This window comes from Halichoerus grypus, chromosome 6 (genome assembly GCF_964656455.1).
Source record: "Halichoerus grypus chromosome 6, mHalGry1.hap1.1, whole genome shotgun sequence".
NCBI lineage: Eukaryota > Metazoa > Chordata > Mammalia > Carnivora > Phocidae > Halichoerus > Halichoerus grypus.
Genome location: NC_135717.1, coordinates 103,462,010 through 103,488,736, shown reverse-complemented (window position 1 = coordinate 103,488,736; position 26,727 = coordinate 103,462,010). Strand labels below are relative to the sequence as shown.

At 36.0% G+C, this 26,727-nt stretch overlaps 1 protein-coding gene across 3 annotated transcripts in view; it reads left to right on the top strand.

Moving 5' to 3' along the window:
- Positions 1–26,727, top strand: part of IPO8 (importin 8) — a 64,956-nt gene that overhangs the window by 23,178 nt on the left and 15,051 nt on the right. For all 3 annotated transcript variants that reach the window (XM_036115218.2, XM_078075836.1, XM_078075837.1), the window contains 12 exons: positions 2,586–2,720; positions 4,348–4,447; positions 7,128–7,204; positions 7,468–7,584; positions 8,023–8,112; positions 10,014–10,179; positions 11,163–11,323; positions 12,151–12,276; positions 15,966–16,032; positions 19,370–19,495; positions 20,159–20,256; positions 24,046–24,141. In XM_036115218.2, the coding sequence (XP_035971111.1) occupies positions 2,586–2,720; positions 4,348–4,447; positions 7,128–7,204; positions 7,468–7,584; positions 8,023–8,112; positions 10,014–10,179; positions 11,163–11,323; positions 12,151–12,276; positions 15,966–16,032; positions 19,370–19,495; positions 20,159–20,256; positions 24,046–24,141 (1,359 nt within the window). The remainder of the gene's footprint in view (positions 1–2,585; positions 2,721–4,347; positions 4,448–7,127; positions 7,205–7,467; positions 7,585–8,022; positions 8,113–10,013; positions 10,180–11,162; positions 11,324–12,150; positions 12,277–15,965; positions 16,033–19,369; positions 19,496–20,158; positions 20,257–24,045; positions 24,142–26,727) is intronic.

The following is a 26,727-nucleotide window of genomic DNA, read 5'->3' as shown; positions in this document are numbered from 1 at the left end:
CTCTTTGTTCTAAGCTTTTATATCAGAAGATTTATGTAACGAATTGATCTGTTTCAAGAGGGTTGGAGCTCAGAAGTTAAGACCTTCAGCTGAGAACTTACACATTTTTGTGGAAGTTTGGGAACCATTCTGTACAGTGAAAATTAGTTCTTGGGAAATAATCCAAGTTGGTATTAATACTTAAAACCTATAGAGGACGTTTGAGTGTGAAGATTGGTTGACCTGTATTGCCATTTAAGTCACATTTTTCTTTATATTTCAACAAATGCAGTTTAATAACTATTCCAGCACTGGCTGTATCAAAACCACAGTGAGGAAGCAAAGGTTAATCAAACCTGGTAAAAGCCATTAGTGATATAGAGGGAGTTTCTAGATTTTTATAAATCTGTGCATATTAGTCTTCTTTATTGTCAGTGATATCAAGTTAAATACTTCAGTGCTGTCATCGTAGATGGAATACTTCCTTTTATGGATGATCATTTCTAAAAAAGTACCTCGCAACAATTCAGGAAACTATGGTTGTAATTTTCTCACAAATTATTTTGTTGGTCCATAAGGCAGTCTGTAGGGAAAATTAGAATAATGATCTGTTAATGAACTAATGAAAATTAGTGAATAAAATGATCTGTTCAGCCATTCTCTATGGAAACTAGGATAATCAGGAAGTGGGTCAGCTCTGTCTTCTGCTGTTCCCACTGCTGTTACAAGCATCCTGAAGTTGATGCCCTCTTGAAGTGTGCTCAGCCCAGTTTTTCCAGTGCCACCTAAACATAGATATGTTGTACATACATACACTTCCAGATTTCATGGCCTTTCATCCATGTCATAAACTATTTGTACCTTGGTTACTTCAGGTATATATTCCTAGTATTTAAAAATTGTTTTCTTATGAAAAACTGTTCTCCCCTTCACTGTTGTTTCCTCTCCCACCACCTCTACCTTGTAGAAGCCACGGCCGTCTTAGGAAGAACCGTGTGCAATAGCATCCACCTGTAGCTTGCATCGCAGAAAGGGCATCTAAGTGATGGTGGGACTTCTGACAACTTTGATGAACCTGAATTTTACATAACTTGAACTGAATTCATTCTGAGTATATAAATTCTGTACCTGTTTTGAAAGAACTCTTTATTTATTCAGCAGTTCAGTTTTAAGCTTGCTATAATGACATGCTCTGGGACCAGGAATTGGAAGATTTGGACTTTGTTGTAGTGCTACCTCTGATGGAGGATCCTTGGGACAGTCGCAGCTGCTTTGGGCATGGTTCCTTCCTCATAAATAATTTTTTTTTTTAAATAAGACTTAAAAAATAACTTTTCAGTTTTGTGTTATGTTTACAAAGACTTTCTGTGGTCTGAGATTACAAAATAAAATTCTTCGATATTTTGTATTTTCTTTATTTTTATTTTTAAAGGTTTTATTTATTTATTTGAGAGAAAGAGAGCACATGAGAGGGGGGCGGGTCAGAGGGAGAAGCATACTCCCCACTGAGCAGGAGGCCCAATGTGGGACTCGATCCCGGGACTCCAGGATCATGACCTGAGTCAAAGGCAGACGCTTAACTGACTGAGCCACCCAGGCGCGCCCCCCCCCTTTTTTTTTAAGATTTTATTTATTTATTTGAGAGAGAGAGAGAGCATAAGCAGGGGGAGGGGCAGAGGGAGAAGCAGGCTCCCCGCTAAGCCGGGAGCCCGATGTGGGACCCTGGGATCATGACCTGAGCCGAAGGCAGACGCTTAACTGACTGAGCCACCCAGGTGCTCCTTTAATATTTTCTTCTAGACATCCTATGCTTTCATTTTTTTTGTTGACCTTGCTGAAATAGCTCCCCATCTGGAATTAATTTTGATATGGAGTTGAGTTAGGGAGCTGACTTACTTCTTTTTTCGTAGAGCTTATTTGTTGTCCTGATACTATTTTTTGGATAACTTACCGCTCCTCTTCCAATTTGAAATTCAACTTTATCAAATATTACAATCTGTTTATGGTGTCTCTTGCTTTGTGGTTGTTTTCAATTTTCACTTAGTGAAGTCTGTTATTATTTCTTTTAATAGGAGTCTTAACTTATTTGAAGAGCTCAGTTACATGGAATAGAGTGTAGACTTATTCTGAGTAGTTCCCTAGGTTAGAAGTGGGACAAATGGCTGGAAACTACAGTGAGACACCCTTGAATTCAATATAACATGAACCTATCTAATAATTAAAACTGTCCTAGAGTTTTCTTTTTTTTTTTTTTTTAAGATTTTATTTATTTATTCGACAGAGAGATAGAGAGCACAAGTAGGCAGAGAGGCAGGCAGAGGGAGAGGGAGAAGCAGGCTCCCCTCCGAGCAGGGAGCCCAATGTGGGACTCGATCCAGGACCCTGGGATCATGACCTGAGCCGAAGGCAGACGCTTGACGACTGAGCCACCCAGGCGGCCCTGTCCTTGAGTATTCTCACAAAATGTTGATTTCCCCCAGAATCTGTGTGTTTTTTTTTTTTTATCTCTGTGGATTGTGGGTTTTATGTCATATCTAAAATGCCCCTCCCCTTAACCTTAAAATTATTTATGTTCTCCTGAACTTTTTTTCCCTCTTTTCCTGTAGGTACTACTAAAAATTTTAGACCAATATAGACAGAAAGAGTATGTAGCCCCCCGTGTTCTTCAGCAAGCATTCAACTATCTTAATCAAGGGATTGTTCATTCTGTCACCTGGAAGCAGATGAAGCCACACATACAGGTTAGTGTCAGGGAGTAGCTCTCCAAGATTTTTCTCTGGTTAAGCTAGGTTCTCCAGACAAAGTAGGTTACTAATCCTATATTATATATTTAATATATTTTTATTGCCATGAATAATTTCAAACGCATGCAGTCTTATATCTGATATGACAGGCTTGGGAATTTAAGTATTTGAGAAGAGTGAGGCCTTCAAGTTTAATGAGTTGTAAGACCTGGATTCACTTGGTCTTGCTTGGAGTCTCATTTAACCTTAGTTTCTCTTCTGTTCAGTCAGGTAATATTTTTCTGTCCTTCTTATCTAGAGGTTGCTAGGCTCAATTGGTATTTTATGTGATAACATTTTGAAAAGAGTCACCAAGACTCTACTAAGGTAGTATTATTTTGCAGGAAATGAAACAAGGTCATTTTCTTTTGTAGGTATGAGCTAACAAGGTTTTTATCTCTCTTTGGGGATTAAATTTGAAATTTTCTGTTATATCAGTTGTTTACTTAAAGATAGAATTCAGCATCATTGTTTAATTAAAGAACAAATGAGAATGAAAAATTATTGGCCATTAATAAATGAATTCTTATTTGCATATAGATAATTTTGGATAATTCAAAGATGCTAGGAACTGAATTTTTTTCCCTCTCAAACTAAGAATTCTTAAATTCTATAATCTCTATGATAATATCTAAAAAGGAAAATAAATTCTTTTACTTTGCCTTTGGTGTTCAGGATAGAATTTGTTTAGTGTTACTTTATTACTGGTCTTATAAATGTAATATATTTTGTATTGTTTCTGTGGACATCTTAATAGTATTTGTCTAATCCCGTTGATCAAATAGTGATAGTTTCTTTGCAACTAATAAAGATACCGATTTCATTTTATATACTATGTTGTTACAAATTAAGAGTGGATTTCTTTTCTTATTGCCTTTCACCTTATTTTTTTACATTGCTGTAATGTAGGAATAAGAAAAGTCCAGTCCCTCAGTTGAATTTTTTCTCCTAGAATTTAATTTGGAATAAGTGAGAAGAGATGATCCTGTTTTTACATATGTAGTTGTTAAAGCACAAATGGGCTTAGTAGAGCTTTAGCAGCAGAGTACATAGAGGCTATTAGATATGATTTCTTTTTTTCCCCACCTGAAATCTACATTTCTAGAGTAGGAAATTTTTTTGAAAATGGAAGAGGAAAAGAAATTTTAATACTGCTGGTACATTGACATTTAGGGCCAAAATGGAAATATAAAAATGTTTACAATAAGAAACACAATAGTAAATATAACCTTGGCTTGATATTTATTTTTCTTTCTTAAAGAATTAAGGTGTGTTTAATATTGATTTGTTAGTAAAACTTTATTATCGCCGCTGTTGCTTCAAAGAATAGCATTTCCATTCATCTCTTTCCCTATACTTCTAATCAGTTATTGTTTAAAAGCAATCTTAAGTTTAACTCTTTTTCCCCTGCTCCCCCAGGCTCTTGCTTTCCTGTTTTCCCCTCAGCCAGTGCAAGCTTACCACAAAGATTAATGTAACAGTCTAGAAAACTAACATCATAAAGGCTGTCAGTAAATACGTTATTAATATTTCCCAAATTTGAATAGCCCATAGCCATTTGTTATTTTGTTTTGTTTTTTCTCAGAATATCTCTGAAGATGTGATTTTTTCTGTGATGTGTTATAAAGATGAGGATGAAGAGCTGTGGCAAGAAGATCCATATGAGTACATAAGAATGAAATTTGGTAATCAAGATGATTTTATTCCTCATCAGTTCCTGGATATGTAGAGTAATATAACTAAATTTATATTTTTAAGCCGATTTTATTTGTTAAGTTCCCAAAGTTCTGCGTTGCCTGATAAACTCTGAAACTCATGAGAGTTTGATGTTCTATTGAGCCAATGGATTTGAGGCCTTAGCATGTAGATGTTGGAAAGCCGTCTTGTTCATCCCTCTTAGGGGTGCTGAAGCAGTCATGGAACTGTCTACAACTTTTTCTGTTGTGATGCTGATCTGGAGGGACCATCCCTTTCTGTACCTTTTGGGATACCCATTTGTAGATTGGGTTGTTCGTCGTCTGGGAGATTATTTGGATTTCTGCATATTTTGGGAGCATCCCAATTTAGTATGCCTCTTAATCTTAGTGGCTAAGTATTCCACAAGAGAGTGAGAATATCACTGTGTGACCCTATTCTCTGGAGGAAACTTTTCACTTGGATCTTTCTGGAAGTTCCTGAACTGTGTAGGTCGCTTGAGTTCATTCCCTTTTATCCTTGGTTTAAACTAATTGCTTCTTGGAACACTCAGGCACTTCACATAGCAGAATGTTACTTGTGTACCTCTTTCTCCTGCAACTTAGTGCTTTTTGAGGGCAGGGACTTTATCTTGTTTACTTGCTTTTTTTGCATTCTCCATCCCTTCTCCACCTCTCCATTCCTCTACTAGTGCTTGGCTCTAGTCTGCCTTCCATAAACGTTAGAATAAATAATCGATAAAACTAGCACTGCCCCCCCGCACGTTGAAGATAGTGAGAATGCAGTGCTTTTCCCTTGTTGGGCCAGGTGTCTCCGGCTACTTGAGTTAAGCCTGCTGATAGAGATGCTAGATGATTGGGTTATGTTGCTTTTACAGTGCTTTGTATTTGGTATCATTTGATTCAGTAACCGAGGAGTGCCTCTTCTCTTGGAGACAAAGTACCGGAGAAGCAAATGAAGGAGAAACAATATTTACACATCTGACTTATCCCTCCGTTCTACTGTTTCCTTTTGAAAATCATTTTACGTATGCATGATTTATTATTTCCCCTTCCTAATGCCTTTGTTTTCCTGGGAGTGGAATGATTAGCCAGTCTTTCTTCTATTTTCAAGGTGTTCTTTTAGTGTTTAGTTTGTCTATAATACCTGTGTGTTTTTGTAACGACCAGAGTATTTGTTTAGTGTTCAGAAAGCTACCATTATTTCACTTACTCTTTATGTCAAATAGGATAGTATCTCAGTTTTTAGAAATATAATAATAAAGAGTTGTGAGTGTTGATTGACAGAATTTACATTTTATTGATTAAAAGAGAATATGGATAATTCAAGACTGAAGTGCTTTTTTGAAAAAAATCATTTTGTGGACTAGGATAAGTGCCTACTATTTGATATGTATATTTTACTTTTGGATAACTATAGGGAAGAACAGTTACACAATTATGTAGTTTTCTTCTTATATTTTTGTCATTTACAATTATTTATATGAATGAAGTATTCTTAATCTAAATGCATTGACATTAATAATGTTTTTAGGTTTGGTAGAAACTATGAGAGCGCAGGCTCTTGATGTTAAGACAGTGTGGGTGCAATTCTGTCTTGGTCCCTTACTCATTGTGTGACTGTGGGCAAGCTACTTAGTCTCTGAGATGCACTGTTTTCAGCTATAAAATCAGCAATATTAATAGTGTTGGGAGGATTAAGTCGGTTAATACATGTATACTACCTTCTTTAACTGCTTAGAGTAGAATATTAGATGCTTGTCGAATCTTAGCATAGTGCCTGCCAAAGAGTAAGTTCTGGGCACAGTAGGTCATCTCATGAGTATAGTGTCTGGCACTCAATACGTGTTAGTTATTAGTATTATTACATTTGTATTTTATATTTTGGCAAAGACTTAGATTTGGTTTTATTTTTCTATTTAAATATGGACATATGAGATACTTTTCAAATATCTGCGGGTTCTGAAATTTGTGAAAATTTTCACGATGTTCAGTGGTGTGTTTTAAATAGGTGTATATTCAATAAATACCCATTGAACACCTGCTGAATCTACCTGTTGACAGAGCCAAACCCTGGCCTAGTAGTCCCCCAAGGCTTTTACACGTGTGGTTTCCTTTGTTTGGAGAGCTTTCTTTAGATTTCCATGTAGAGTTTTCTCCCTCCTCCATTCAATTTCTGCTTAAGTGTCACCCCAACAGAGAATTAAAGAGGCTCTCCCTGACACCGTATTTAAACTAGCACTCTGTATAACGTCACTTTCTTTCTCCTTACCCTATCATACCTGTTATGTGTGTATGTGTGTGTATGTGTATAATCTGTTTCTTTCTCTCACCTTGTGATTTCTGTGAGAACCCTTTTGTTTGTTCTTTGTATCCCCAGTGCCTGGCACAGAGTAAGCACTAAATAAATTTTGGTCCTTAGTGAAACAGATATGCCTAATATATATTGTTCTCTTTAATATGATTGTTTAAAAGGACAACATATAGAGTTTGATAAATAATTGTTGTGCATGGGAGCACTGATGATATATCCTTCACCTTTTTATCTGTAAACCAGTGTCGTATATGGGCAGTTTTATTTTTTTGTTTAGGAATAGTGGTCAGTCGGGTTCAAAATCTATGATAAGTAATTGTATTTTTGCTAATGTGGTTTAACCTTTTAAAATCCTAGATATTTTTGAAGATTATGCTTCTCCCACCACAGCAGCCCAGACTCTTTTGTATACTGCTGCAAAGAAAAGAAAAGAGGTATACAGTTATTCTTTTTAAGTCCAAAATTGAAACATTAGTTATACCCCTACTATTTAAAAAATTATATTATTCGTTATAATCTATCACTTGAATGTTTTCCTGACCTAGTTAGGGAAAAGGGTTGTTTTCTTAATTATAATTGCTTGATAAAACACAATAAAATGGCTTTACTTTTGAAAATTTGTGTATCATACTTAATACTGTAGTAGTAAGGCAGTGAAAGCTCACATAGACTAAAATGGATTCTTCTGTTTCTCTAGGTGTTGCCCAAAATGATGGCATTTTGTTATCAGATCCTAACAGACCCGAACTTTAACCCAAGGAAGAAAGATGGAGCCCTGCATGTGATTGGTTCCCTGGCTGATATTTTACTGAAGGTCAGGCTACTCATAATATAATTTACTTAAGCACAGGCAAATGAGAGAATATGAAAGTTGTGAATAATTTAAAACCTGTGACTGCTTCTGCATAATTGAGTTGACTGTAAACATCCTTTTTTCTGTCACCTGTTTCTTTAATTAAAAAGAAAATTTCACTTGTGTCAGTTTTTCAGTGTGAAACTGTTGCCATATGAAAAAAGGGTACAAAATGACTAGTGTTATTTATTGCTACAAAAATCGATCAGTATCAAATTATATGTAAGGTACTGTTTCTGTCTTGTTTAAAAATATACAATATGTAGGTCAAATAATTTTATAAAATTGTACATAGAAATATATTAAGCATAAGTCATAATAAACATACTGTATTAGTTTTGATTTTTATATATGAACAAGGCATCACTAAGTTGAAACTTCATTTCTGCTTCTTTACAGAAGAGTTTATTCAAGGACCAAATGGAGTTGTTGCTGCAGAATCATGTATTTCCATTACTGTTGTCTAACCTGGGCTATCTTCGAGCTAGAGTAAGTTTTCCATATTTCCATTATGTATCTTTTTTTTTTTTTTTCATTATGTATCTTAAAGTGTTCATTTGAGGGGCGCCCGGCTAGCTCAGTCAGAAAAGCATGCGACTTAATGTTGGGGTCATGTGGGGATTGTGAGTTTGAGCCCCAAACTGGGTGTAGAGATTATTAAAAAAAAAATAAACTTAAAAAAATTTTCATTGGTAAGATAATTATTGAACTAAATGTTTTTGGATAAATTGACCTTTTACCATATATTGGGATAAAATGAAGTCAATTAGAATGTCCCTTATGGTCACCCAAGCTAATAAAAAACAAACTAGTAAATAAGGGATTTACAGATTTTAATTCCAGCTGCTTTAAATGTTCACCCTAGCCCTACTTGCTACATTTGTAACACGTGCAGGGAGGGGGATGATGTTACAGCAATAATACAATGTAAATTCATAAACTGATTAATTTTCAGTGTCTAAAACAGCATGAAATTCTAGTTTGGCTAAAAACTTGATTAGTATAAATTGTATATTAGGTTGCTATATACGCCTTAGAAAAATGGAGAAAATAATCCATTTAAACTTATTCATGTTCTAAGTGTATATTACTTCTGAAATCAATATCTTTTATGGAGAAATAAAAATAGAACATTAATTCAAGAGCCTAGTATTTATCTTTATAACTACATCAACACAAAGAATGTCTTGCTATGAAGAACATATGTTAACAATGTCTTACACACAAAAGCATTTTATAAACAGAAGGCATTGTTCACTGGGGAAGTATTTGGGCACATGCAGATTAGAGGTGCAGAGGGCGTACAAGTATTTTTATAGGTAGGCTGTTGTTTTTGACAGGCTCTATGAATTGTAACTCTCTTGCTAAAAAGTCTGTGGCAATTCAAATTACCGGTACTAGTGTTGTATGTACATAGAGAATTAAAGTAATAATATGATTCTGTGGTCTAATAGTTTAAAATTTGGTAACCTCTAGAAGGTTTAAAATTCTTCATAGCTCAGGGGCACCTGGGTGGCTCAGGTTAAGCGTCTGCCTTCAGCTCAGGTCATGATCCCAGGGTCCTGGGATCGAGCCCTGCATTGGGCTCCCTGCTCAGCAGGAGGCCTACTTCTCCCTCTCCCACTCCCCCTGCTTGTGTTCCCTCTCTCATTGTGTCTCTCTCTGGCAAATAAATAAATAAAAAATCTTAAAAAAAAAAAAATTCTTCATACCTTATATGAGCAAAAAAAAAAAAAAGGAACCTTGCTAAGTCCTGATGCTAGTAAGGGAAAATAATGTTTCATTTGTTTGCTGTGAAGGCCAGCAAATGAAAGTCAAACATTGGTTTGTAGTAGCTCTTACATATAACTAAATAACAAATTAGTTATGAATCATAGTATTTATTAAGCTTGAACAGGATTTCTTTTTTCAGAGACACTTCAATTTGGTTCCATTTTCTTTTCCTTGTGAAAAATTCATATAGATAATTTAGAAGTTACAAAACTGCCTTTTTTTTTTTTAAAGATTTTATTTATTTATTTATTTGCCAGAGAGAGACACAGCGAGAGAGGGAACACAAGCAGGGGGAATGGGAGAGGGAGAAGCAGGCTTCCTGCTGAGCAGGGAGCCCAATGTCGGGCTCGATCCCAGGACTCTGGGATCACGACCCGAGCTGAAAGCAGACGCCTAACAACTGAGCCACCCAGGTGCCCCCAAAACTGCCTTTTTAAATTAAAAAAATGGGAGATCCAGAAGTTAGCAACCAAGGCTAATATGCTACTCTCCCAAAACAAACAGTACTTGGTAGAGTTAACTATATTTTACTTAGTAAGAAGTTCCTTTGTGCATGACTTTATTATGGAATGCCATAATCCTAATAGTTCCATACTTAATTTCTTTTTCTAACATAGTCCTGTTGGGTACTTCATGCATTCAGTTCTTTGAAGTTTCATAATGAGCTCAATCTAAGAAATGCAGTTGAATTGGCAAAGAAGAGCCTGATTGAAGATAAGGAGATGCCTGTCAAAGTTGAAGCTGCCCTTGCTCTCCAGTCATTAATTTCTAACCAGACACAAGGTAAAGCCAAAAATACCTTTTAGGAGGTTTATTCTATTTTTATTTTTGACATAGTCTTCTCAAATAGTTTCTTTACTTCCTTCCCTAATAAGGATGATTCTCTGTGTCTTAAGGTGCAGGGTTTAGATTTCTGAGCCTTTGTCCCCTCAGAATTTTATAGAATTTTATTCTTCTCCTTTTCTGGTTTCCAGAAAAATTTTAGATTAGGAAATAAGTTGGTAATCGTTGGGCACTGGGGTATACTGGGAATCCAGTGACCTGGTGTCTAGTTTTGATTGTGCTACTAGGTTGCTGTGTCAACTTGGGCAAGGCACACCATATGCCAAGGGTTAGATAGCCATATATTTAAATTCACGGGCTTGGACTAGATGGCCTCAGGAGTCCTTTCAATTCTAGGGTTCTAGGATTCTACTAGTTGTGAAAGTAGCAAGTGGTATTTCTAGTGAGTGGTAACACAGATAAATCATTTGTTTGTTTAGAAGATTATTGTTTAAAGTTCAGGTTAACCCTTGAAGGTAAATTCAGTTTTATGAAGAACATGAACCTAGTTTACTTCTATTCAGCAGTGTTTCAGTGGACATTGTACAGGGATATGTGGTGGGGAACGGGCACCATCACTATTGGGCATAGTTTTTATGTACATGATTTTTTTTTTACACTTGTATCTTGATGTCATAATCATGTCCTATAAGTCATGCTGATGATAGAGCATTTGTATAATTAGAATTTCTCAATGAAAGCTTTTGGCATTTTGGGTAGGACAGTTCTTTCCCATGTGTAGGATTGATACCCCAATGACTTAAAGGGAAATGGATATATTGGTGAAGATTATTTTGGTACAGCTTTGTGTCTTATTTACCATAGAGCAAATATCTGCCAAGCATCTGTTACTCTGTGCCACTTTACCTTGTGACCAAGTTGATTCCTTTCACCACTTGTGAATGCCTAAGTTTTTACTGATTTTGTTTGTTTTGTTGCATTAGCTAAGGAATATATGAAGCCGCACGTGAGGCCTATCATGCAGGAGCTGTTGCTCATTGTTAGAGAGACGGAAAATGACGATGTTACTAATGTTATCCAGAAGATGATATGCGAATATAGTCAAGAAGTAGCCTCAATTGCTGTTGATATGACCCAACATTTGGTAAGAATGGGCAAAGTCTTATGTTAGTTTGAAAGTAAATTCAGCCTTGAATAATAAAAATAAAAAGCCTTGACTTATCTGAGTAAATTAAATTCCAAAATTTGGAGTTTAGTTTTATAAGCCTTTGAAATGTTAATATAAAAATGTTTGCTCTAGTAATTCTGGCAGTTGTTAATTTCTGTGGTCAGTTGTACTTAAATCTAATAACATTGGGATCATTTCATCTGTAATATTTTGAGATTTCATAATGATGTGCTTTGATGTGAGCCTTCTAAATTTTCATTTCTGAGCTTTGAATCTGGAAACTCTTTCAGTTTTGGGCAATTTCTTGAATTACTTATTTGATTAATTTATCCCCACCATTTTTTCCCCCTGTTCTATAGTTCTGATATGGAATACTGGGTCAGGACCAAGTCTTTAATTTTCCTGCCTTTTTTCTCCTGTCTTCCATGTCTGTCTTTTTTGTTTCATTTTCTGGGTGATTTCTTGACTTTGTCTTCTACCTTTTACCAAATTTTTCATTTGACTATTGGTAGATTTCACTTTTTCCCAGACTTTGGATTTATTTGTTTAATGATAACCGGAAGTTTTAGCTATCTAATTGTTATAACTAATGTATATTCCACTCTAGTGATTAGATAAGGAAAAAATGGCCATATTTTAAACATACAGTTTCTGTCATTGATTTACTCGGCAAAGTATGTAACTTAAGTTTGAGCAAGGCTGACATCTAGATGAGTGCCCCTGCCTTTTTATTAACTTATATCAACAGCAAGGGATAAGTATAACAGTACTGATTGTTGAATATGTGTATGTTATGTTCATAGGCTGAGATATTTGGCAAAGTTCTTCAAAGTGATGAATATGAAGAAATTGAAGACAAAACAGTAATGGCTATGGGAATTTTACATACTATTGATACTATCTTGACAGTTGTAGAAGATCATAAAGAGGTGGGATTTCTTTATGTTTTATTATGTCATTGTAATAACATTAACTGAAATTTACATGATCAATGGGCATGACTTTAAAATTGCTATTTTGTTATGTTGCTAGATTTTAAAAATTACCTTCAAATATTAAAGGAACATACTAAAATAGTTGAAGGGGGGAATATTACATATTGTTGTAAGATACATAGTATATTCCTTTGTACTAAACTGAATTTAGTTTATCACATCTGCTATGTTCTAGACTAGGTTGTTGGGGAATATCAAGTTGAATAAGACATGAGCTCTGCCTTGTGGAACCCACAGTCTGGTCTTCTTGGTAGAGAGAGAGAGCCATTCAATCACAGTGGCAGATATTAAATAATGGAACAAAATTCGAATGTAAGAAACATCATGAGAATGGAAGGAAAGAAGAGCTTAAAACATCATCTTTCCTAAACTGAATTCCAGAAGAATATTGGGATAAGAATTTGTGCAGACAGTTATTAAGTGCTTTCCCCTCTATTAGCTGATAGAATTTTACTAATGTTACTATGCAATCACTAGAGCAAGTAAATGGTAGTGTCCCTGTGCAGAAGTGGAAAACAAGTTTAGGTGGTATTGAGAGACTTGCTCACAGCCACAGAGTTTTGGGTTTGCAGTCAGATTATTCTGATAATATATCCATTCATCTCCACCTGAAACCTTCTTCTCTCCTCCCCAAGCATTACATAGCCTCTCCTTAAAAATCAGATTTGAGTTCGTTACTTCTGTGAGCTCAAGCTGACTTGCTCGGCAATGGTGGCAGCTCCTGTTTTGAACAGTGTGACTTAGGAAGCAGGTGCTGGTTCTTTAAATAGCATTGTTAAACCCTGTGGCTGTTGATTTATCCTGTGTTTATCACATACCAATGGAAGAGCACCAGATTATTATTTTTTTAATTTTAAAATATTTTATTTATTTATTTGACAGAGAGAAAGACAGCGAGAGAGGGAACACAAGCAGGGGGAGTGGGAGAGGGAGAAGCAGGCTTCCTGCAGAGCAGGGAGCCTGATGCAGGGCTCGATCCCAGGGTCCTGGGGTCATGACTTGAGCGGAAGGCAGACGCTTAACGACTGAGCCACCCAGGCGCCCCTGATTACAGTTTGATATTCTTTTCCTGGGCAGGCCTCCTTCACCTAAAAGGCTGAATGTGAATTTTTACTTCCATATTCGTTATTTTGTTTTATTTTTGTATCCTTGTTAAAACTGTATGGGCCATTCAGAACAGTGAGATGTTCCAAATTAAATTACAGTAAGTATACTTAAGGATAATTCTTTAGCCTTATATGCAGAACTTGTATTTTAAATTTGGAGAGACCTTAGAAATCCCCTAGTCCAGTTTTCCAGAATATGTGTGTGTGGAGGATGGGCAGTAGTAAAATGAGCAGCAGGATCAGTTTGAAAATAAAATAGTATTTTACCTTTTCCTTTTAATTTTTTTACTCTTGATGTTAAATTTATTTTGCATTACAAGTAAAAGAGCATGTGAACTTACTGTGATTGTCAAAGGAGGCACGGTTTAAAATTGAGAAGCACTAATCAAATCCAGCTTCCTAACCTACAGATGAAAAAAAACTCAAAAACTGAAAGCCTTCAGTAAGTGGCTTTTCCAAGGTCATAGATAATTAGAGGCAAAACAAGGGCTGGAATCTTGGTCCCCTGACTGCCTGTCCTGTGATCTTGAACTTTGACTTATTAAAAGCAAACTTTGAGAAGAATCTTTCCTTAAAAGGAAAAATCACATGTGTATGAATACATGTACAAACACTTAATGTATGCAGAACAAAACTAGAAATCTAAACCAGATGCTTATGCATATGTAGTTTTTCTTTAATGGTTTTAAATATATTGACAGATTTTTAAACTGGGAGATTTTTGGATCCTTTGAACTTTAAGACGGAACTTTATTTTTTTTCTCTCTTTTTTTTTTTAACAGTCGTTGTTAACATTTATTGTATATTCTTCCAAATAATGTTGATGCACATATGTCTCTTTCCAGGGCTGGTTTTCAGGGATATGCAGTGATAAATAAGCATATCAGTTATTTACAACTGGCAACTGTTCTTGGTGTCTATGCCTACTGGTGGCAAAATATGTTGATTGTTTAAGACAGTACTTTAAAGCTGAATATTCAGAGAATATGCCCCAAACTTGAAATAGGAGACTCAGATGAAAAATGTAACCCATGATGGAGTTTAATTTTTGCTTACTTAAAAAATATTTAGTATAACGTATGTTGAAAAATCCAAAAGATGTGAAAAGATAGTGAAAATTCACCTTCTCCCTCAGCTCCCCAGATCTAATTCTCTCTGGAGGTAGGTCCTCTACAAGGTTTTCCTTCCAGAGATTTTTTTCTATTGTAATAGCTAAGCAAAAAAACCGAGTGTGTGTATTTTTCTTTTATGAAAATGATAGCATACAGTTTTTATCTGCCATTTTTGAATTGCTGTTGGTGATCCTTCCATGTTAGTCACTTAAGTTAAATATTTTTAGTAGTTGCATAATATTCCTTTATATAATATGTCAAGTTTATTCAACCGGTCCCTCATTAATGAATATAATTTAACTGTCCTTTGTTAAATGGAATCTTGGTTGAAACTGATCGCAAACATTGCTATCGTGAGTGGCCTTTTACATGTCATCTGCACAGGTAATAATATGTCTGGAGAGCAAAGCCCTTGAAGTGGAATTGCTGGGTCAAAGGATGTAGTTATGAGTAAGCTTGAGAGATATTGCTAACTTGGCCAAGTTACACTTTCCAAATCAATGGACAGCAGTGTCTCGCTTCCCAGACACGTACTTTTTGATCATTACCAGTCTGATAGGTGTAAAGTGGTAATCTGGGGCTTAGAATTTGTACTCTTACCATGTATTTGAGTGAACATCTTGTTAAAAGCTTAAGGTCTGTTTATATTTCTTTTTCATAACCTTTGCCTTTTTTTCTGTTGATTTGATTTCATGGGAGGGTATTTGATCTTTGTGGTACCATTTGAAAATAATTCCCTCCATTTTTCATTTATCTCTGACTTCCCCCTACCCCATGCAGATATTAATTTTTGAAATCAAGTGCCTTGATATATTTATTTCTGATTTCTGTGCTTTGAGCCATTTTCCATCTTCAGGATTATACACAACTTCTTTTCATTTCTTCTAGTATTCTTATGGCCCAAGTTTTCACATTGAAATCTTTCATTCATTAGGAACTTATTTTGGTATAAAATATGAGCTAAGGAACTAACTGAATTTGTAATTTTATTACAGATTTAACTCCCACTTTTATCATTAGTTTACTTTTCAGAATTTCTTCATTTTATATATATATATATGTATTTTAAAGATTTTATTTTTTTATTTATTTGACAGAGAGAGAGCGAGAGCGAGAGCAGGAACACAAGCAGGGGGAGTGGGAGAGGGAGAAGCAGACTCCCCACCGAGCAGGGAGCCCGATGTGGTACTTGATCCCAGGACTCTGGGATCGTGACCCCAGCTGAAGGCAGACACTTAACGACTGAGCCACCCAGGCGCCCTCTTGGTTATATTTTTCACTTGAAATTTAGAATTGTCAACTTCTCCTTTCAAAAAAGTCCTGTTGGTATTTTTATTGGGCTAATATTTATAGATTAAGGGTTATCATGATGAATTTTAAACTAAATGTTTAAATTTGTCTTTAGGTTACTCAGCAGTTAGAGAATATCTGTCTGCGGATCATTGATCTTGTTTTACAGAAACATGTAATTGGTAAGTTTAAAGGTAGAGTAAAAAGGTAAACTGATATTTTTTTAATTTGGTGAACTTAAAGTGCATTTTTAGCCCTTCAAATTCAACAATATGGACAATTTGAGGAAGAGAAGCTTGCATTTTCTTCTGTTTTTGGATATACTTTCTAGTATTGTATATTTATATTTTCATTTAGAGAAAAATTTAATACATCCAATGAAGAATTTTTAGTCTTGGAATTTTTAAAGGACAGAGAACTTTAAATTTTATATTTTTAGAAAGGAAGAACTGGGATGAGGTTCAGGTGAGTTACTTTAATCTGGAATTTGAAAAATGTGAAATGACAGACCTGTGTCCTGTCAGAAGTATGAAATAATTGTTGTTCTGTTATATTATAGTGCCTGACTTCTGAGTAGAATGAGTAACTAATAGAATCAAGGGTGTTGCAAACTGATGGCAATTTGTAGAGGAGACTGTTTTCCCATAGTATCCAAGCATTTTAAAGGTGGCAGCCCCAAGTCATGTGGGCAAGAGGGAGATGCAGCCTTTATAGTGTGCAGACAGAAAGGTGGAAGAAAAACATGTGACTGCTTAAGAGCGGTTGTCTCCAAACTTTTTATCATTCATACCATTAGTAAAAAATTGAGCATGTACTTCTAATATAGGTGAATAATATTTGAATGCATATTATAGGCAATATACATGCTACTAAATTACATTTACATCCATAAAAATAGAAATGTAAAAGGATGGGATTAAATGTCTATATATATAAAGTGTTGTAATACATTATTTTCCATTCTCAGTGGATTATCTTGTACACTGCCTAGGTACATCCTCCTTCCCTTTGAAATCATTGCTATAAAGCAGTAGTTCTCAAACTTTGGTGTGCATAAGAATGACCTGGAGCCAGTTAAAATGACATTTCTGGACCGTAACCCTAGAGATTCTGATAAGCAAAAAAAGAATATATTCACTGATGCCCTTATTCATGGAATAGATTGTAACTGAAGATTCTCCATTTAAATTTAAAGTAAAGTAATCTTGAGGAGTGAAACCATGAAGTAAGGCGAAGAGAAATAGTTTATACCAACCTTCTAATCTACCTCCCCCAGCTGTTTGATTTGAGCAATTGCAACATCAGGATGTTAAGGAAATAGCCCTATTTTTGGCTGCAGTGGGTAGAGGAGAAAGCCATGGCTCCAGTTGCCTGTCTGATACCCCATCCCTAGCCCTAAGGTGATGGATGATCTTTCTTACGTTTTTAGCTGTAATGTTAATGGCCCATTTTGAACCAATATTTGGCTATATAGGATCTTAGATAAGAAAATATATATATATGGGCTGACTCTCTTATTCCAGGACCTCCACCCCAGCAGCCTGACTTCATTTGTGTCCATGGTCTAGTCTATTTCCATTGCCCCACTTTATTTTTTCCCTGGCCTGTTTTCATTGCTAATTTACTCCTAAAATTTCATTTATTATTAGAAGCCAGGACTAGCTATTAACTGCTTCAACTGCTTTATCTTACACAGGAAGTCAAAGTAAGTACATCCATTCTACCCTAACAGTCAGTCTTCTTGGTTGAGAATGCTTGAAATAACTTCTGCTGCATTCAGGCGTAAATGGAATTTAGCGGAAGGATGTTTGGTAGCTCACTGAATCTGTGGGGAGGCTGGAGTTGGCTGGAGCCCCAGGATTGTGCCCTAGAAGTGGTCTGCCGAGGAGGCCAGTGCTACCTTTATCAACACGGGGTCCTGCACTGCTGCCCACCACAGTCCAGACTCTAGTACAGCCACAAAAAATAATCTGCAACAGCTTCACGCCTTCTAGTTTCTCTGTCAAGTTTCAAAGGCCTGATCTTCAGCATCGGAGTGGCTGGGTCGTGCATACGTGCTGAAGCTGTCAAGGGTATGCAAGGAAATCTTGGGCCCCTTTTCTGTCTTTAGGCTTCATGTTAGGAAGAGGCATTTGCTCTCCTTTTCTCATATCCAAGGTGTGGGGTGATGATAAACAGAACTTTCAGATATTTCATATTCAGATAATGCTGCTTTTCAAGTGATTGTCTTATGTAACAAATTATTTCCCAATATCTGTGATTTCCATCTTATTTTGCTCTTGGTAAGGCAAATATCTATTAGCTTTTGAATATAGTGTTTTAAATAATGTTACAGAAAAAAACTCCAAGCATGTCCAGGGTGAATATGAGTTCCTTTTATTTTTCAAAGATTTAAAAAATTTTTTGAGAGAGAGCGTGCATGAGTGGAGGTGGGGGGACAGAGGGAGAGGGAGAGAGAGAATCTTAAGCAGGCACCACGCTCAGTGCAGAGCCCGATGTGGGGCTTAAACTTAACGACCCTGAGATAATGACCTGAGCTGAAATCAAGAGTCAGACGCCTAACCCACTGAGCCACCCAGGCGTACCTAGTTCCTTTTAAATAAGAGAAAAAAAAAAAACCTTTGAAGTTAACAGACTTTTGCTTAGTGACATGGTAGGAATTATTTGAAAATTTTGTACTGAGAATTGTGTTTTCTCATTGTGTGTTTAGACATGATTTCCTTTTGACAGAGGGTAATAATAAAAAATATATATGCAAATACAAGAGCATTCCCTTTGGACTCTTTATAGTAGGTATAATTGGCTTGTGGTAAATACAAATTTTACAAGGTTTGTAAATTGACAAAATATGGTCCAGAATATAGTTTGTAAACATATGTGAGGCAGGAAGATATTTTAGCCTAGCTTAATTAAGCTTCCCAAAGAATTTTAATTATTTGTAGGTTAAAAATCCTGTACATGAGAGATATACCACAATCTATTCCTTCTTGTATCTGTTTTTTTTTTTTTTTTTTTTTTAAGATTTTATTTATTTGACATAGAGAGACACAGCAAGAGAGGGAACACAAGCAGGGGGAGTGGGAGAGAGAGAAGCAGGATCCCCGCGGAGCAGGGAGCCCGATGTGGGGCTCGATCCCAGGACCCTGGGATCATGACCCGAGCCGAAGGCAGTCGCTTAACGACTGAGCCACCCAGGCGCCCCTCTTGTATCCATTTCTAACATAGCTTTAGAAGTATAAACTGTATTTTATTTGTTACACAGTGTCAAAAATACTGGGTAAGTTCAGTAAAAACGAATCTTTGCGCTGTCTTATTGGGTAGGGGGCAGGTCCTGGTAAGAAATGTAAGGTGGGCAAATGTAGTAGCTGAAGATGAGAATGCCGAGAAAGGGGTGCTCAAAGTATATTGGGTGTAAGAGGAGTGTATGCGAGTGGGTAGCCTAAATCTTCCTCGCTGTGGTCTTTGTGCTTAATTTTTCCTGTTCTCTGGAATTCTAACTAGAGATTTTCTTCCTTCTAGAATTCTATGAAGAAATTCTTTCCCTGGCATATAGTTTAACCTGCCATGGTATTTCCCCTCAAATGTGGCAGCTGCTAGGTATATTATATGAGGTTTTTCAGCAGGATTGTTTTGAATACTTTACAGGTATGGCTTTGACATCTAACATTTTTGCTTTTCTGTGTCTAGACATTATTTCCTTTGACACTTGACATAAAGACACATGCGATTCCAGTACTAATCAGAAGATAATTGTTCTTGCCCCGTGGAGGAAAGGGTGGTGCCGTCGCAGCAGTGTTTTGCAGCTCTGGGAATATAGGCAGTAGAAGGGAGACTGCTTCCTGGTGGATCTTAAATTAGTTTGCAGTCAGAACATATACCCATACATTAATTCAATTACTATTTTCTGAATACTGCCTATATTCCAAGCACTGTTCTAAGCACAGCAGTACAGCAGTGAGCCAAATAGCTCTTGCTGTTTTGATGCTTCCATTCTAGTTGGGGGGAAGGCAGGGAAGGTGGGGAAGCCAGAAAATATGCAGTTTGTCAAATGGTGATGACTCCTATGGAGAAAAAGACAAAAATTTGGAACAATCACTATAATAAATGATGAGCATTTTAATCTTTCTGATCCACATCTTCCTCGTCTATAAATAGAGCAGCTCTGTCACTTCTGTTACTACATTTTGTGGTTGTGGGGGAAGACAGTAATGTGTGGGTGCTACAGAAATATGGTTCCGGTGGGAATAATTTATTTCTACTCTTGTTACTCAAGTCTCACTGGGCTTTTGAATTTTTCTTTTTTTCCAGATATGATGCCTCTCTTGCATAATTATGTGACAATAGATACAGATACTTTATTATCTAATCCAAAGCATTTAGAAATACTTTTTACAATGTGTAGAAAGGTAAGTGTGCCCTAATCAGTTGTTATAGTGGTTCTTACTAATGTTTGAGTGTTTTACTTCAGGACGCTCTTTCAATTTGTTTCTTATACTTTAGTTTTGTGTTGCCTTCAACATATATTTGCTATTTTTTATTTTCTAATAGGCCCTGGAATCGTAATTTGAAAATTTTATATTGTGTGTTGTGCTTAAGAATGTTTGCCACTTTTATTTATTTATTTAATTTTAAAATTTATTTATTTTTATTTTTATTTCTTTAAAGATTTATTTATTTATTTGACAGAGAGAGACACAGGGAGAGAGGGAACACAAGCAGGGGGAGTGGGAGAGGGAGAAGCAGGCTTTCCATGGAGCAGGCAGCCCGATGCGGGGCTCGATCCCCAGGACTCTGGGATCATGACCTGAGCCTAAGGCAGGCGCTTAACGACTGAGTCACCGAGCCACCCAGGCGCCCCTTATTTATTTTTTTTAAAGATTTATTTATTTTATTTTAGAGAGAGAGAGAGAGAGTGTGTGTGTGTTTGTGTGTGTGTGTGTGAGTACGAGTTGGGGGAAGGACAGAGGGAGAGAGAGGATCTCAAGCGGACTCCGTGCCAAGCACACAGCCTGATGCGGGGCTCGATCCCATGACCCTGAGATCATGACCTGAGCTGAAACCAAGAGTCAGATGCTCAACCAACTGAGCCACGCAGGCACTCCTGATGTTTGCCGCTCTTGTAGCTGTGTACTTTATAATGTTTAAGATAAATAATTTTGTGTTTTTTTCTTTCAAAAATGCAGACTTACTACTTGATTAAAGAAAAGTGTTATTAAAAATCCCAACAAAAGGGCACCTGGGTGGCTCAGTTGGTTGAGTGACTGCCTTCGGCTCAGGTCATGATCCTGGAGTCCCTGGATCGAGTCCCGCATCGGGCTCCCTGCTCGGCAGGGAGTCTGCTTCTCCCTCTGACCCTCCCCCCTCTCATGTGCTCTCTCTCTCATTCTCTCTCTCTCAAATAAATAAATAAAATCTTTAAAAAAAAAAAAATCCCAACAACAGAAAAGCAAAGTGCTAAGAAAATAACCACACAGTTTGTCAATCACTGATTTTCTTTTAATTGATGCCGTTACAAAAACGGCATCATTTAGCTCAGTACAGGATGATTTATTAGCCATATACTGGCTACTGTTACATTTACATACAAACAGGATTGTCTATTATGTTGTCTTTGTCACAGATTAGATTTCACCCTCCATTGGTTATATCTTGCAATCATTAATGAGTACAAATAATGTTTTCCTTCTCCTTTAGGTGAATATTTATATATATATAAATATAAAACTGCATTGCATAGAGCTGCCAGATACTTAAGTTTGGCCTTGGGAGTAAAATATCTAGTGTACAACCTATCTTCCTCACTAGAGAAGATGTGTACCAAGATGTTAAGAGCTCTGAACTGATAATCAGCACATCTGATTGAGGTCTCAGTTCAGTCATAAAGAGCCTGGGAGATTTTGGGAGGTCACTAAGTTTCATCACATATAAACTGAAGGAGTAGAATCATGATTTTTGAAGACCTGTTTAGCCCTGTAATAACCTAGCTTATTAAATCGTGATCATTTGGCAGTCTTCAGTATCCTCTCCTAAGTTGTGGAGACCGTTGCTAGTGAGGCAAAAGGGAAGAGAAAGCAGCAAGTAGAAAACAGCAGTCCTACACCCATTAGTACAGCTGCTCTGTATTATAGCAGCTGGGGTAAAAGTGATATTCACAGTGATGTCTTAGACTTAACCAGTGGTTAAAATATATGTCATATTCTTGGTTTTTAATAATAGCTAATACTTACTGAACTCTTACTGCATATGAGGCATTTCCTAAGTACTTTATACATATTAACTTATTTTATCTTTACAACATTATGAGGAAAGGATCACCTTTTGGTCAAAGACGAGACCGAGGCACAATTTTTTGCATCATGCCTGAGTCAAATTGTCCTAAGTCACAGAGCTAGTCTATGTTGGAGCCATATTTGAAGCCAGGTAGTCTGGCTCCAGAGCCCATTTTTAAAATTACCGAAATATTTTTTTTCTTCTCCTTCTGGAGGTGGGGACAAAAACCAACCAACCAACCAACAAAAAACCCAAGTAAATGCAATTTGGGGCAAAGGGAGTGATTTTTTTTTTCTTTCTGTGTTCTACAACCCCGCCATGTAAGTATATTATTATCGTCCTTTTACAGATGGGGACAGTAAGACACAGAGGTTAATTAGCTTTTTTTTTGAAAGATTTTTATTTATTTATTTGAGAGAGAGAGCATGAGAGGGGGCAGGGTCAGAAGGAGAAGCAGACTCCCCGCCGAGCAGAGAGCCCGACGTGGGACTCAATCACGGGACTCTGGGATCATGACCTGAGCCGAAGGCAGTCGCTTAACCAACTGAGCCACCCAGGCCCCCCTTAATTAGCTTTTTTAAAAGCACAGATAATAAGTGGCAGAGCTGGAATTTGAACCAAGGGATTCTGGTTCCAGAGCCCATTCACATTTAGAATCTAAATGTAGATATATTGCCCTAAGAAGTAGAATTTTAAATTTTATAGGGTTGATTTTTGGCTTTGCCAGCTTCCTGTTTGCAATTCAGTTCACTGATCCATCTGTTTTCCAATTTCCAAAATTGTATAGCTGTCTACTTTTTTCCTTTCCTCTGTCTTTGTGGATTTATGCCTCTAAAACCTCTTTATTATTTTAATCTTTTGGGAAGTAATAAAAATAAATGAGAATGTTCAATCTGTCTTCTTTATCTGGAATTTCTTTTTAATTCAGTTTTCTTAAATTGTATTTGTCTAGGAAATTATCCAATTCATCTGAGCTTTCAAATATATAAGGAATATAATGTTCTCCATAGTATTTGCTTATTTTAATCTCTCCTTTACCTGTATTTATGCCTTTTTCATTTCTAATATTTTTATAATTTTGCTCTGTGCTTTTTAAGAATAATTTTGACAAAAGTTGTCCACTTTGTTGTCTTTATTCAATGAGTCTGTCTTTTGTTTCTCTCTGTTACCTCTTTCTGTCTGTATTTTTAATTTCTGTCTCCTCTTCAGGTTAAGTCTGTTCTTTTTCTTATAGCTCATGTTTGAACTCTTATTAAGTTTTCCGTATTTTCTTATTTCCAATATAAGCATGGCTCTACTCTATGAATCTCTTTTCTGGGAACCTTATTGTAAGGCAATTATATTCCAATTTTTATGTATGAGCCTGTGCTTTGTAGAATTATTTATAATAGTAGAAATACAAAATTGACAATAGAGGAATGGTCTGGTAAACTGTTATATTTATGTACGGTAATACTTATAGTCCTAAATGGTTATAACATCCATGGAAGATGTTTGTAGTTACAAATTCCATATGGAGAAATTAAAAGGTGTGTGATAGTAAATTATGGTTATTATTGTGAAAAAATGAACTCAAAAGAAACAGAAAACTACAGGGTTTGTTTCATTGTTTAAATGGAAGGTTTTTTAAAATTTCTTTTGATTTCATTTTATTGTTTTGTTGCCTTTAAAGGGAAGCTTCACTTATCTGGACAATTAACTCATATAGCTTACTTTATTGTGATTGTGATGATTGTGATGCAGGGTTGGATCCCAGAACCCTGGGATTATGACCTGAGCCGAAGGCAGACACTTAACTGACTGAGCCACCCAGGTGCCGCAAAGCTATGATTCTAATGCCCGAATTTTTATGGGATATTTGCTTCATGTAGACTCAAATTCTATGCAATGCCATTCACTGCTGAGCTGAATTGTAATTATTGTAGGTACTATGTGGAGATGCAGGAGAAGATGCAGAATGTCATGCAGCCAAACTTCTTGAAGTCATCATTCTTCAGTGCAAAGGAAAGGGAATTGATCAGGTAATACATGTATGGAAAGTTTGTACTTGATGTTTATATTGAAAATTTACATACCTGAATGACATTTTGTTTATATTATGATGGAAAATTAAAAAGATAGCCTGTAGTTCGTGCTTGCTGGAACAAATTTTATTTAAATGACAAAGAAAAATACCCATGCAGTTTGAAAATTGCACCTTGCTTTCTAGTTGAGAAAGAAATAAACAGGAAACTATGTAATAATTTAAGAGGCTATCAAGCAAATCCTGAAGGAGATAAATACGTAAATTCTACTTACTAGGTTTTCCAGAGATTTGCATTTTCCTTTTATTTTTTGTGGATTCTGTTGAAATATTCTCAGATATCTTTTTTTAACCAGAATTGAAGATACTATGCAAAAAAGAAAAAGTTTCTTTTACTGATTTAAAAAGCACTATAAATTTTTAACAAAGATTAATTTGACGTTTGCTATAATCATGGTATAATAGTTACTGAGAAGTGTTGAAGTGTTCAAGTAACACTTGAGTTGTCTTTTTTCTTTCAGTTCTGTAACTTTTGCTCCATGTATTTTTTTTTTAACAGCTTTATTGAGCTATAATTCACATACCGTATAGTTCACTCCTTTACAGTGTACATACTTCAGTGGATTTTAGTATATTCACAGAATCATGCAAATATTACGACAGTTTTAGAGCATTGCCTCACTACCCCCCAAAGAACTCTACACCCAGTAGTAATCATTCCTCATTTCCCCTCAACACTCACCCCCCAGCCTAGGCAACCATTATTCTACTTTCTTATTTTAGAGATTTGCCTATTCTAGACATTTCATATAAATGGAATCATGTGGTCCTTTGTGAATGACTTTTCTCACTTAGCATAATGTTTTAAAGGTTCATCCATGTGGGAGCATGTATACTAGTACTTCATTTCTTTTTATTGCTACATATTCCATTGGGTGGATATATCACATTTATTTTAGCTATTCATCAGTTGATGGACGTTTGGATTATTTCCACTTTTTAAATTATTACTACTATTATTTTTAATTAAGTGCCTAGCTCTGGATCAAGAGTTGCATGCTCTACCAACTAAACAGCCAGGCTCCCCTGATTATTTCCTCTTTTTGGCTATTATGAATAATGTTATGAACATTTGTATGCAGATTTTTGTGTGGACATGTTTTCATTTCTCTTGGTATATATCTACGAGTGGTAATTCTATTTTTAACTATTTGAGGACCTGCCAAACTATTTCTCCAGAGCAGCCACATCATTTCCCATTCCTACTAGCACTGAATGAGAGTTCCAATTTGTCTGTATCCTCATCAACTCTTGCTTTGTCTTTTTGTTATAGCCATGCTTATAGGTGTGAAGTAGTATCTTGTTGTTTTGATTAGCATTTGCTTGATGGTAAATGATGTTGAGCATCTTTTCATATGGCCATTTGCTTATCTTTTTTGAGAAATGTCTATTCAGATTCTTTGCCCATTTTAATTGGGTTATTTGTTTATTATTGAGTTATAGAGGTTATTTATAGATTCTAAATTCAAGTCCATTATCAGATACACAGTTTGCAAAAATTTTCTCCCAATTTTTGGATTGTCTTATCACTTTCTTAATGGTGTCCTTTGAAGCAGTTTTTAATTTTGATGATGCCCAATTTATTTTTTTTCTTTTGCTGCTTGTGGTTGGTGTTATATTTAAGAGTCCATTGCTAAATCTGAGTCCACGAAGATTTCCTTCTTTTTTCTTCTAAGAGTTTTATAGTTTTAGCTGTAACATTTAGGTCTTTAATTCATTTTGAGTTAGTTTTTCTGTGTGGCATGAGGAAGGGGTTTAAATTCATTATTCTGCATGTGGATAGAAAGTTTTCTCAGTACCATTTATTGAAAAAGCGATTCTTTCCCTATTGAATTGTCTTGGCACCATTGTCAGATGATGTGACTATAAATGTGAGGATTTATTTCTGGATTCTTATTCTGGTTAATTTTTTAATCCTTAATCCAGGACTACACTGTCTTTATTATTGTAACTTTGTAGTAAGTTTTGAAATTAGGATTTGAGTCTTTCAGTTTTGTTCTTTTGCAAGACTCTTTTGGCTGTTCTGGGTCCCTTGAGTTTCCATATGAAATTTAGGATCAGCTTGTCAGTTTCAGCAAAGAAGTCAGCTGGCATTGTGTTGAATCTGTAGATCGTCCTGGGAAGTGTTACCAGGGCTCAATCCCATGTCTGTGAGACCACCACCCGAGCAGAATCAAGAGTTGGACGCCCAACAAACTGAGCCACCCAGGTGCCCCATTCAATTTGATTTAACAAAGAAAAATTCCAACCTAGTCATTTTACCTTAAATGTGGAAGTGGCTGAGTCTACATTTGGATTATTGCCATCATTTGAGTGTGGACTCTTGTGGGACAATCTTCAACTAACTGTAATCTGCTCTCAGAAAGGAAGGAGACTTCCTCACACTGCTTCTCTCGGACTCTTTTTGGCCATTTAATCTCTGGGTTTTATGAGAATATGAATTTATTGAATAACTCAAAACAATTTAAGCAAAGGTTTAATTATCATTAAGACTATCTTACTTATTGATGACACTCTCTATCTG